At 35.9% G+C, this 13123-nt stretch overlaps 1 protein-coding gene across 1 annotated transcript in view; it reads left to right on the plus strand.

The window, feature by feature from the left end:
• The window catches only part of LOC131675568 (NADH-ubiquinone oxidoreductase 49 kDa subunit), a 46248-nt gene extending 34858 nt beyond the window's left edge, over nucleotides 1–11390 (plus strand). Inside the window, exon 4 of the mRNA XM_058954587.1 lies at nucleotides 10939–11390. Within this exon, the coding sequence (XP_058810570.1) occupies nucleotides 10939–11344 (406 nt within the window). The 3' untranslated portion in view covers nucleotides 11345–11390. The remainder of the gene's footprint in view (nucleotides 1–10938) is intronic.
• The last annotated feature ends 1733 nt before the right edge of the window (nucleotides 11391–13123 follow it).

Here is a 13123-nt window from a genome sequence, read left to right on the forward strand (position 1 = left end):
TAAAACTTTACAACCGTTTATATATCATTAAAACACGTACAAAAGAACTTGAAAATTGGTTAGTACTCTGACCGAAACGAGAAATTTCTGTTGCAACTATATCCCTCCGGGACCTCTAAAAATTTCTGTCACGTCTGTGTGACTCTCAAGTCGTCCTGAGGCTGGACGTTAACTCAGGTAGCACTCATTTTGTGGTGGTCCGATAAGTACTTAGCCTCACCGCCCGATGGCGCCACTCTCGCAAAAGAAATATTCTATCACGTAGTACAACCTTCTCGATGGTTACTGTCAAGATTTTAGCCGGATCGGAGTTGTAGTTTATTTTTGAGAGCGTGTGAAAGCAAGTGTGTCCGTTGATTTTTGAAAAATGGAAAAAGAGCAGTATCGGTCGGTGATTCGATTCTTGTTTTTGGAAGGGAAATCGCGCAGCGAAATCAAAAAGCGCTTGTATGCTGTGTACGGTGACTCTTCTCCTTCGATGGCGACCGTCAAAAATTGGTTTAACGAGTTTCAACGTGGTCGCACGTCGATTTTTGAAGAGCCACGTCCAGGTGCTCCGAAAACGGCTACCACGGAGGATAAAGTGACAAAAATTCACGATCTCGTATTGGCAGATCGACGATTGAAGGTGCGCGAGATAGCTAAGATCGTAGGCATCTCAAAAGACCGCGTGGGTCATGTCCTGCATGAAATTTTGGGCATGAGAAAGCTGTCGGCGCGATGGGTGCCGTGTTTGCTCACTCCAGACAACAAGCGCAACCGTGAGACAACTTCAGAGCAATGTCTGACGATGTTTCAGCGCAATCCGAAGGAGTTTCTGCGTCGTTTCGTGACAGTCGACGAAACATGGATCCACTGGTATAAACCAGAGACCAAGGAACAGTCGAAACAGTGGACTTTACCCGGCGAAAGTGCTCCGAAGAAGGCGAAGACTGACCCATCGGGCGGAAAGGTGATGGCCACCGTTTTCTGGGATTCACAAGGTGTGATCTACATCGGCTGCCTGGAGAAGGACAAAACGGTCACAGGGCTGTACTATGCCGAATTATTGGGCCGATTCGACGTCGAATTGCAGAAATAACGGCCCCATTTGACGAAGAAAAAAGTGCTCTTCCACCATGACAACGTACCGGCTCACCCCTCGCCGTCGCCGTGGCCAAATTGGTCGAAATAGGCTATGAACTGCTGCCCCATCCACCGTATTCTCCAGATTTAGCCCCGTGCGACTTCTTTTTGTTTCTAAACTTGAAAAAGTCACTCGCCGGGCAGAAATTTGAGTCGAATGAGGAGGTAATCGCTGCCACGGAAGCCTACTTTTCAGACCTCGAGAAAACGTATTTTTCAGACGGGTTAAAGAAGTTGGAGCATCGCTGGGCCAAGTGTATCGAACTAAAAGGTGACTATGTTGAAAAATAAAACGCCACTTTCCCAAAATTTTCGTTTTTCTTTTGTAGGCTAAGTACTTATCGGACCACCCTCGTACAACTAACTTTACACGCTCGAACTTAAGTGAGAAACTAAGAACTTGTATAGTAGAAGTGGTAGTGTACCAGTCGACCGGGTATCCGCTTTTTAAGAGGGAGGGCCCCTTACGTTAATGTTAAGCCCCACTTCTCTCTTAAAAGGAAAATTCGTTTTCTAATTAAATTTCCTTTTCCAAATTTAGGAAGGGCCTCGCATGGCGGACGTTTCTTAATTTCTAATTTTGACTATGGATGGCGCGACATGTATTGAATTAGCGTGAGTTTTATTAATATCATTGTTTTTCGTTTAATTGTTCTAATTCCAAATGCGTACAAAGCTTTTACAATTATCTCTCGTATAAAAATATAAACTTAAGTTAATTATTATAAAGGTTACAAAAATTAGTTGTTATTTAACTTTGTCTATTGAGATTGTGAAATTAATATTTATTTTATAATAATTTCTTTTAATGATTGATTTTTGCTACGATTAAATTGACAAAATAATAAGTTTTCAATTCAAACTTAAATTACAACTTGTTAACAAAAGCTTACAATTATTGCTTTATTAATTAATATTATAAATTTGTTTATTAATGTAATATGTTAATATTTTACTAAAGAGCTGGGATGCGCAACTTCAACAACTATTAATTTAAACAAAACTCACATATAATTTGTAAATGAAACCATTTTAAATTAATTATTGTTAATTATGAAATCAAGGTTCAATTATTATGTACTCATATGACAGTCCTATTACACTGATTTAAATTAATTATTTTTTTATTAATTATTTGGTTTTAGAGTCTTCTGCAAACTATAGTTTCATTTATTGCATTGTCTAAACATTTATTCACAGCATATATTATTTCAGGCACCGTCATTTTCTATTTGGTAAATTTGTTCTTGCGATGTACTTATTTTTTTGAGTACTTATTTTTCTTTTATATTTTCCCTCACAACTATGTTCTACACTGCTAGTTTTCATAATTTTTTTATATGATTCACAGAACATTAACAATTCATATATTTCTATTGCAATCATTTTCAAGGAACTTTTGTTTAAAAAATATATTTTTTTAAATACATTGAAATTAAAAAATATTAAAGTAAAAAATGTTTCCATTTCACACCTTAAAAAAATGATGTGTCATCCAGCATCATGATTGGCTCGTACTAAGAAAGAGTGCAAAATTAAAAACTTTCGTATACTTAAAAATATTTGTATTTAGTAGTGTGAAATTTATATTGTATCATTAAATTCAATTTATGAATAATTAATATGGATAATAATCTATAAAAATAAAAAAATACCGCTAATAAATTATTTTTAGAAAATAAGGAATTATCATCATTTCAAATCATGCTGGAATCATTTGATTACCATCTGTAAAAATAATAGTGTTATTTTAAAATATGATTGGAAGAGAGAAAAATTAATAACATAAAATAGAGAAAATTACATTTTTATTATTTTACATATGTACAGTAAGAGCTTCGCGGGGAACATAAACTAATAATTAGAATATTAAATTTAGAAAATATTCACAGATCTTTCCAACAAGGAAATAAAATAATATTTGATGTTGAAATGTATTACTAATAGTAATATGTGATTTCATAAACGCGTAAGGGAAAGAATCGTATTCGATTATTCCCACTAGCCATACTCTAGGCTAGTGCCCAAGTGCCGTGCTACTAATTATTTTTAAGGGGAAGGTGCGGGAGGCGCATTCGCTCCACTGCAAATGTAACGATGGGCCTCGTCATGAAGTGGTGGGCTGAGTTTTAGTTCGAGAGGACGGGAATGACGGGCGAACACAAAAATAACTCTTAATCGCCTTCGATTATAACACAGGACCACAAAATGCAACCTAAAAAAGACAAAGAAACCACTTCCATAGCTTTATGTTTTTGGATGCGCTGAATCCGAATCTGACCTCCGTTTGACTCCAGCACGTCAGGCTCTAGGTCATTTGTAGGTTCAATTTTTATTTTACGATCAATCTAATTTTTGACTTTAGCTTCGGAAAGAGCGGTCAACTTATATTCAGATAAGCTAGTATACTTTTTTCAAAATGATACTTGAAGGTCATATGAAAGTCAAATGCTGAGAGTACAGTACAGGCAGAAAAGATGAAACTATCCATGCTTTACCATATTTACATATTTCATATATTTTAACGAACTACTACCGATGCTGATCTCCGTTTGACCTTATCAACTCAGGTTCAAGGTCATCTGAAGGTCATTGCCCTTATTTACGGATGGATACTGTACAGACATACAGTTGGAAGAGGTCAAAGTCTGTTTATTTACTCCGATTCATCTGAGAATATTCGCTTCAAAAGATATCTAGGAATATACTAAAAAATACGCATAAAGATACGAAAAAATAAACATTTATTATAAAGTAATTCTATATACATTATGTACATACGAGGTGTGATCAAAAAGTAAGGTGAATTTTGAAATTTAGCGGGCTACGTCCGTTCGATCTTCGACTTTTTTATTTGGTTATGTCGGTACACTCGTCTAGAACATACGTTCCAAATTTCAGCTTTGTAGTATGTTTGGTTTGTTTGTGAGAGGCATCAAGGTTAGAAGTGTTTTGCGTGCTGCACGATTTGCTGCTGTCTAAAAACATGGATCAAAGAGTTTGCATTAAATTTTGTGTGAAAAATGGAATCAAATGTTCCAAAACAGTTGAAATGCTGAAAGTGGCATACGGTGAGTCTACTTTAAGCCAAAAAAATGTTTACAAGTGGTATAAACTCTTCCAAGAAGGCCGAGAAGACACCGACGACGAACCTCGTTCTGGACGCCCCAGCACATCAACAACTGATGAGAATGTTGAAGAAGTGAAGAAAATAGTGTTGGGAAATCGTCGAATTACCATTAGAGAAATTGCTGATGATATTGGCATCTCATTTCGTTCGTGCCAATCAATTTTGACGAGTGTTTTAGACATGAGACGTGTGTCAGCGAAGTTTGTTCCGAAATTGCTCAATTTCGACCAAAAGAAACGTCGCATGAGCATCGCCCAAGAGCTACTGAATGATGTCAACGATGATCCAGATTTACTCAACAGGGTTATAACAGGTGACGAAACATGGGTATACGGTTATGACGTCGAGACTAAGACTCAATCGTCCCAGTGGAGGCATTCTGGATCACCAAGACCAAAAAAAGCACGCCAAGTTCGATAAAATGTAAAGGTTTTGCTTACAGTTTTCTTTGACTGCAGGGGCGTGGTGCATCATGAGTTCTTGTCACAGGGTAGAACAGTAAATAAGGAATGTTACTTGCAAGTTATGCGCAATTTGCGCGAAGCAATTCGCCAGAAACGTCCGAATTTGTGGAAAAATAAAAATTGGCTTTTGCACCATGATAACGCCCTTGCTCACACATCGTTGCTTGTGCGCGAATTTTTGGCTAAAACCAACACAGTAACGATGCCACAGGCACCGTATTCCCCAGATCTGGCCCCCTGTGACTTCTTCTTGTTCCCAAAACTGAAGAGGCCCATGAATGGACGGCGTTTTGCCACGATTGAGGAGATAAAGACGGCATCGAAGGATGAACTAAACAAGATCACAAAAAATGATTTTTTGAAATGCTTTGAGGATTGGAAAAAGCGTTGGCACAAGTGCATTATATCCGAGGGGGATTACTTTGAAGGAGATAAAATAAAAATTGATGAATAAATAAATATTTTTTGAGAAAAATAAAAATTCACCTTACTTTTTGATCACACCTCGTATATTTTATATACAGCTTATGCTTTATGAATGGCGTATTTTTTTTAATGCAAAATTTCGACGGATGGCTTTTCTCTTATGTGCCAGAGGAGTGTCTCTCTTCAAGCCCCAGCAATAGTCCGATAACATATGCTCATTCCAAACTCCTTGATATCTGTTCTCAACATCTTTTAAATTTTGATGTAACCTCTCACTTTGTTCGTCGCTCAAGTGTCCGAGGATTTCAGGAAAATATTTTACATGAGAATTCAAGAAGTGGAGTTTCAAATTCATCAGACAGCCAACATCGTTGAACGCAGCTACCATTGTTTCGACAGTATTTTTATAATTTGAGTAATTTGTATTTCCCAGGAATTTTTCAGTTACTTCTTTGAAACTTCGCCATGCAGTCTTTTCTTTTTCAGTCATTTTTTGTTCAAAAGTTTCATCCTTCAACAGGGTTCTTATTTTTGAACAGTCGAACACTCTTTCATTTATTTTGGCTTCAGAAAGCTTGGGAAATTTAAAAAAAAGAAGCTTGAATGCTTCACTATCTTGTTTTTTCATAGCCTTCACAAATTGTTTAACCAAGCCTAATTTGATGTGAAGTGGGGGAAGTAATACTTTATTTTTAGATATCAAACTTTTACGTACTATGTTCTTGAAATCAGGTTCTAAATTCACTCGAGAAGGCCACTGTTTTCTGATGTAGTGCTGAGTGCGGATACGACTATCCCATTCGCATAAGAAACACGGATACTTAGTATTACCACTTTGTTGCTCTAATATAATGGATATAATTTTCAGGTCTCCACACAATAACCAATTGTGCTTATCATATTGTAATTTTAACAACACAAATTGAAGATTTGTACATTCTTCTTTTAAAACAATTGAATGCGCTATTGGAATAGGAGCATACACATTACCATTATGTAACAAAACTGCCTTCAAACTTCTTGTTGAAGAATCAAGAAAAAGTCGTCATTCATTGGCATTATAAGTTATTCCAAATTCTTCAACTAAAGCTTGGACATTATTGCAGTAAACTAAATTGTTATCTTTAGAAAAAAATGTTCTGAATGGTTCATCTCCTGTGCAATAAAATGTCACTTTCATTTTACGGGACAAGCAATTTTTTTCTGAATAATTTAATCTGAATGCTAACAACTCTGCATTTTCTTTCGAAAGTCCTAAGTCTGGGATCAAAGAACTTAATTCATGCTGATTGAAAGTGCTTTTTGATAGCTGTTCATCCTGTAAAGATTCCTTGTTTTCAAATTCATCGGTATCTTCAGATTGCCTACTATTTGCTAGTGAGCCAATATCCTGGTTAGCCAAGATAAAGAAAGTGACGGATCGAACATCAGGATATTGTATAGAGTTTTTATTTCTTTTGTTGTAGCCCACTGTTTTACACAAACAAAAATAACAATATGTGCTATGATTAAGAGGTTCTCTCCAAAACATTGGACTTAGAATCCATTTTTCATAAGTTGCATCTTTAGCTAAATTGGAAAGATACATGTGACATTTGTTACATATGATTTTTGGAGCCCATATGTAGTCAAGAGTGTTGAATGGTATATTAAAACATTTTTCATAATTTTCTTCTACGTTAGTTGTGAAACTCCTTCTTTGTTCGGGAATCACATATTTTCCGCAAACAATGCAGAAAGTATCTCTTCCTTTACAAATGGACATTTCTGCAGAGTACTTAATACGCCTCGAAAAAAATGATCGGAAAATAAGAAAAAAAACTATTTGATAAATGTTAAGTTTAGAATATTGCGATTTATAAAATACTTACCAAAATCAGTCTTAGATATATTCAAGTATAGTGAATGTTCAGAACTTGTTTTATCACAATGGGTTTTTTAGGGATGAAAATGTTTGAGATTTGAAAAAATCTGAAATTAAACCTACGGAGATGGAAACTTGAGAGTTCAGTTCTTGGTCGACATATGATGGTTAAAAGTGAAGAAATTTGAGACTTTAAAGTTATGAAATTAGATTTTAGGATTTGTGAATACTGTATCTGAAGGGCGGATGAAGGTATAATCAGGGCTTACGTAAACGAACGACGATAGGTCACGTTTGGAAATATATTGAAGCCCTTTAACTAATTAATGGTCCTATTTTTATTAGTACGTGATTGAAATTCATCATTCCGCGTAAATAAGGGCAATGACTTTCAGATGACCTTGAACCTGAGTTGATGAGGTCAAACGGAGATCAGTATCGGTATTAGTTCGTTAAAATATATGAAATATGGTAAAGTATGGATAGTTTCATCTTTTCTGCCTGTACTGTACTCTCAGCATTTGACTTTCATATGACCTTCAAGTATCATTTTGAAAAAAGTATACTAGCTTATCTGACTATAAATTGACCGCTCTTTCCGAAGCTAAAGTCAAAAATTAGATTGATCGTAAAATAAAAATTGAACCTTCAAATGACCTTGAGCCTGACGTGCTGGAGTCAAACGGAGGTTAGATTCGGATTCAGCGCATCCAAGAACATAAAGCTATGGAAGTGGTTTCTTTGTCTTTTTTAGGTTGCATTTTGTGGTCCTGTGTAATTATTCCATTAACTCGTACAAAAGTAGAGACGACACTGATTTACGCGTCGTTCTTTGTGGCCCCTGCCTTCGCTCGTGCGGAAGAACGCACGGAGGCACGGTACAACAACAACTTATAGAGGCGACGAAGGATGGATTCCGCTGTGATTGCCGTGCTCGCGGATGATCGTAAGTATTTCGCCATCGTATCCCAGACTTACGAATGAACAGAGAGAGAAAGACAACCTAACCTGAAGAAGGCTGCAGTTGATGCTGCAGAACTGAACTGTAGAACGGAACCAGAACTGATGCTGCAGTTGCTGGCAGGTAAGTAACAGGCTGGCTCGAAGTCTGCGTGCGCTGGATGATAATCTTTCCTCATCACTCTATGCCCGGGATCATCCTTGTTCTTGGATCTTACAGCTCTGGGAACCGATTATGTGCGAACACAGTAAAATGAATATTTTGTCTAAAATATTTTATATCTAAAATATGAATTTTTTAATTTTCTTTTATCATTAGACTCGGCTTATTTAAAAGATTTTTGAACGAGTTTTCAAATCTTGTAGATTTCTTTGAGCTCCGACTATTTTTCGTCGACAAATAAAACTTTGATCATCTCATAATATTTAGATTAGGTGGGTAAAAACACGTTCAGGGAAGTGTAAGTCTACTGCTAAGTTTATGCGAATAATAGCCTAAAACAATCATTCAGTAATGTTATCGTAGGGTTAACAAATTTATTCACTATTGATAGTGATAATAGTCCCTAACATTAAAATAATATCGCGCGACGTATTATTTAAAAGTTAATAATATATCGTGAATTAATGTAAAATGACGCCGTGGTCTAGCTTGTAAAAGAACAATATAAGAATTGGGCACAATTAACTATTTTAACAATATTCTTCAGTGAAACTTTAAGCTCGTCATTTATTCACATAGTGCTCGGGAACACTGGACGCCACGTTTAACCGCTTGTATAATGTTATTCTAGTACTTGATTGCTTCAAAGACTTGTATACTCTTGGCGTAGATGTTTCCAAGTTTTGGATAGGTAGTGCTCAATAAATAAACTGTCAGCAACTAAATTCACAAAGGCGTACTATTGACAATTGTGCTTTTGTATTAACCTAATTGGTAACTTATCCTTTATGTGGTATGCCACGTTTATGAATAGTATGATTTTTGGCTGAATAAGCGACCAGTAGAGCCTAATGTGTCCATTCTACTAGATTCTGACTTTATTAGATTCTATGTAGCTAGGAAGATTCCTCGCATGTATATCACTTATTGACCTATAAAGTATCTTCTGAATACGAGTAAGCCGCAGCACTGTAGCTTAAGATATCAATGTCTATGAATACGAAGTCTGTCCCAAAATTATCCGACCTATTTCGATTTCTCGGCGCTTCATTTAATCTTCGTGATCTTCCAAAGTATTTTTCAAAGTCCCCATTTAATTGAATAAGACGCTCGTATCAATGTTTCCATTTATTAAAACCCTCTTGAAAATCAATCTTCGGAATCGCTTTTAGTGCATTCGTCGCACTAGTTTCAGCAGTCTCTTTATCGTCGAATTGATGTCCCTTAAGCGGTATTTTCAATCGAGGAAACGACCAAAAGTTGCACAGAGCTATATTGGGACCGTATGGAAATTGGCAGTGTTGCGCAACACTGTGTTTTAATAACTACTGCTGCACAAAGTTTGATACGTACGCCAAAGCATTATCGTGATTAATGAAGAAGCCATTCACAGGTTTCCCAAAGTTGCAGTTATTTCCTCCTGATTGCATCACGTAGTACTTTTTGTCGATTGTCTGGCCTGTAGGAGCATATTCGTAGTGCACAACGCCCTTATAATAAAAAAAAACAGACCAGAACGAGGATCACTGTTAACAGATGTGCGATCACTTTTGAACCGTCTATACCACTCTTTTATTTATGTTTTGCCCATACACTCATCTTTAAAGATCTTTTGCAACATTATAATAGTTTTCATACAACTATTACCGAGATTAAAGTAAAATTTTGTGCAAATTCACTGTTCGGTTCGTTCTGCTATTTTTAGCAATAAACGAATTATGACGAACGCAAAAAGGTTGTTGTAAACAAATACATGTTGCGCGGGAAAAAGGTGTTTCATCAGTATCTCGGACTATTGATGAGAGGGGTTAGGAGTTGTTAGTAACGTTCGTTCCCTCCATAAAATGTTAACGTGAACAGAAAATGTGTAACGAACCGTTACATTTCCTGAATAATATTTTGATTTAATTCTGTAAACAAATAATTCTTGAATTTAAATGTTTTAGAGAATGTAAGTTAATAATGCAATGACTTATTTCCTTTTGTAAAAAGTGGTGATCACGACAGAAATTTTGTGCCCTACATTTCATATAAAACTTCATGTGTATAACTACTTAAATCTTATGTTGGATTTTAAGTGTTACCCTACCTGGATTGTTTTAATTAGGAAGATATTTAGCATCAACATTTTTGTTCGATCTTTTCTTTATATCGCAATATCTGATCAATAATAATATTTGTTAGAAATTATATTTATCGCCCAACCTAAGCACCGGAAATATATTGATAAAAGTTTCTTCATCAAGTAGCATTATTTTCAAACTAATAGTATCACATGTCAAATAGAAAAATGCATATTTTGAATATTAGAGCCTGTATATTGTCTTAAAAACACAAAAATTTGTTATGACAATTGAATCATAACTAATAATTTTAAGGAAAAAATCGAAAAATAAGTTTTTTGAGAAAATGACAAATGACTTTCGAATATTTGCAAGGTGTTGATTGTCTAGTGCCCAAATGACTAAAAAATATCTGCTAAAAAATATCTAGTGCATAGGATATTATGAATTCTATCCTTATTTGGAAAGTATTTATCGAAAAATTCATACTTTTTAAATCTTTTCCTTTCAGTAAAGTTACATGCACTTACTTGTGATTTAGTTATCACACAAAACGAAAACTTATGTTTGATAAATAAGATAATAATTTCAAAAGTTAAAAGGTGTCCTTTTCTCTTTGATTCGAAATTTTGATGATTTAACGCTAATAAATAATATAATCGAATATTTGAAAAACATATTTTCATCAACTGTTTCATTTTGACCTAATCTTAATGAAATAAAGTTTGTATTTTATGTTTTAGGTATTTATGTCGTATAGAAGAAATGAGACAATCATTGAGAATTATCGAGCAATGTTTAAATAATATGCCAAGTGGTGAGATAAGAACAGATGATGCTAAAGTTGCACCACCAAGTAGAAAAGAAATGAAAACAAGTATGGAAGCTTTAATTCATCATTTTAAGTTATTCACTCAAGGTTTTCAAGTTCCACCTGGCTCTACGTATACTTGCGTAGAAGCACCCAAAGGAGAATTCGGTGTTTATTTGGTTAGTGATGGTGGTTCCAAACCATATCGATGTAAAATCAAAGCACCTGGATTCGCTCATCTTGCTGCTTTACAGATGATGGGACCAGGTCACATGTTGGCTGATATTGTAGCGATTATTGGTACATTGGATGTTGTATTTGGTGAAATAGATCGGTAGATTATCTCTATGCATTGTAAATAGTGGACTCTGTATAATATTTCAAATAAAATAATATAAAAAAATAAATAAACTTTCTTCAATATTTTTTTATTATGTACAATTACACTCTGGCATAAATCATTTTTTTAATCTCTATTTTTATTTTTTTACTAATTATCTAGAGCGCTATCATAGAATATTATAATGTTATTATATGTTAGTGATCGAAAGTAAACTATATAAAAATAGAATACAAAAACCACACGAATTATCTTGGTCTGTGGGAAAGATTTTCAAATATTCCTAAAATTTTTCAATAATATCTTTTAGTATCTGATAACTTTTTTAGTGCATTCTCGGATGACAACAGAAATTCCTAAGACGATCAACCAGCTAAACCTCCCCTCCTCGGCTCTCGTTCAAAACATCCCACCCTGCGTACCTGTATTAAGGGATCACTCCCACGACTCACAGGTCCATCGCTTCGACGTACCGAGCGTTTGGTTCTCCATTGCGTTTTGGTCATCCCCGCTCACGCTGGTGAGTATCCGTCATTCGAAAAAGTTGTTTCCCGGTTTTCGCCCTGATTTCAGATTTCGCTTTCCATGGAATGGCTTTTATGACTCGCTGATACTGAGGTTTGCTCTTTCGATTTAATATTTTTGACTTTTGGGTTGGGGGCGGGGTTTCGTCTAGCCGACAAGACGATTCCCCAGGCAGTTTTCAGTATTTGTGCCAGTCATGCCCTTCATTCTAATCGGGTTCCGAAATCAGGCTCAATCGGGTATTCTAACTAGCGTTCGAATTATTGAACTTCAAAATTTTATTCTAAAGTTCAATGTACAAAAATTATCTTCAAAATTCAAGCTTTATTAGCTATTCAAAGTTCAAAAATTAGTCATTGTGCGAGTTTTGTCCTCTAGCGTCTTTCTACTGTAGTTAGTAACTACTTTTCTGCGCTTTCTCTTTGTTATAGGTGCTCCTTCCCTAGGCTCTATGGTTTTTCTAGCAAAGTCTTCAAAGACTTTGTAGATTTTCCTGCTACATATTAGGGTTGTTTCAAGGCAAGACCATGTCCCCTTCCTTTAACAGCGTCTATTAATGGCTTTCTTAGTTCCCTTAATTCTTCGCAGTTAAAGAGAATATGGCTTTCGCTTTCTATTTCTCCACAATTACACAGTTGGTCTTCGCATAATCCTCTTTTATGGAGGTATGACTTAAAAGCACCGTGTTCCGTCATTAACTGTACTGTATAGTGATTGGGATGTAGCCATCTCTTCTTTAATCTGTCCTTGATTACTGGGAAATAGCAGTACGTTCTTCTGCTATTTGTGGCTGACTGCCATCTCTCCTGCCATACTCTTTCGATTTCATCGTTGATGAGTTGTATGGCTTTCGAGATTTTTAGTCTGCCAGATCGAAGTTCCTCCGAGTCTATTCGGATGCCGTGCAACGTTATAGATTTCCCTTTTCTGACGCAGTACTTCGCAACTCTCCCGTCGAGCTCGAAAGCTGCTGGTCGGGTGGCTGCAAGCACGTGCGCCGCTTCATGAGAGACCGATTTGTAGGCTTTCAGTGTCTTGCAAAGAACTAATCGCTGCAATCTTTCTAAAGCAGATTGCTGTTTGATGTTTATTCTTTGCCACCAGCCCGCAGAGGCGTATGTAACTTTCGATAGTAAGAAGCCATTGTATATCTTTTTCATAGAATTGAATTTTAGGCCCCAGTTCGCTTTTGCTATTTTACTTAGCTCGAAGTAGGTGTTGCTGCAGTCTTGAACCACGTTTCGAATGTGTT

Source organism: Phymastichus coffea, unplaced genomic scaffold (genome assembly GCF_024137745.1).
Source record: "Phymastichus coffea isolate CEN01 unplaced genomic scaffold, Cenicafe_Pcof_1.1 PCOF00026, whole genome shotgun sequence".
Lineage (NCBI taxonomy): Eukaryota > Metazoa > Arthropoda > Insecta > Hymenoptera > Eulophidae > Phymastichus > Phymastichus coffea.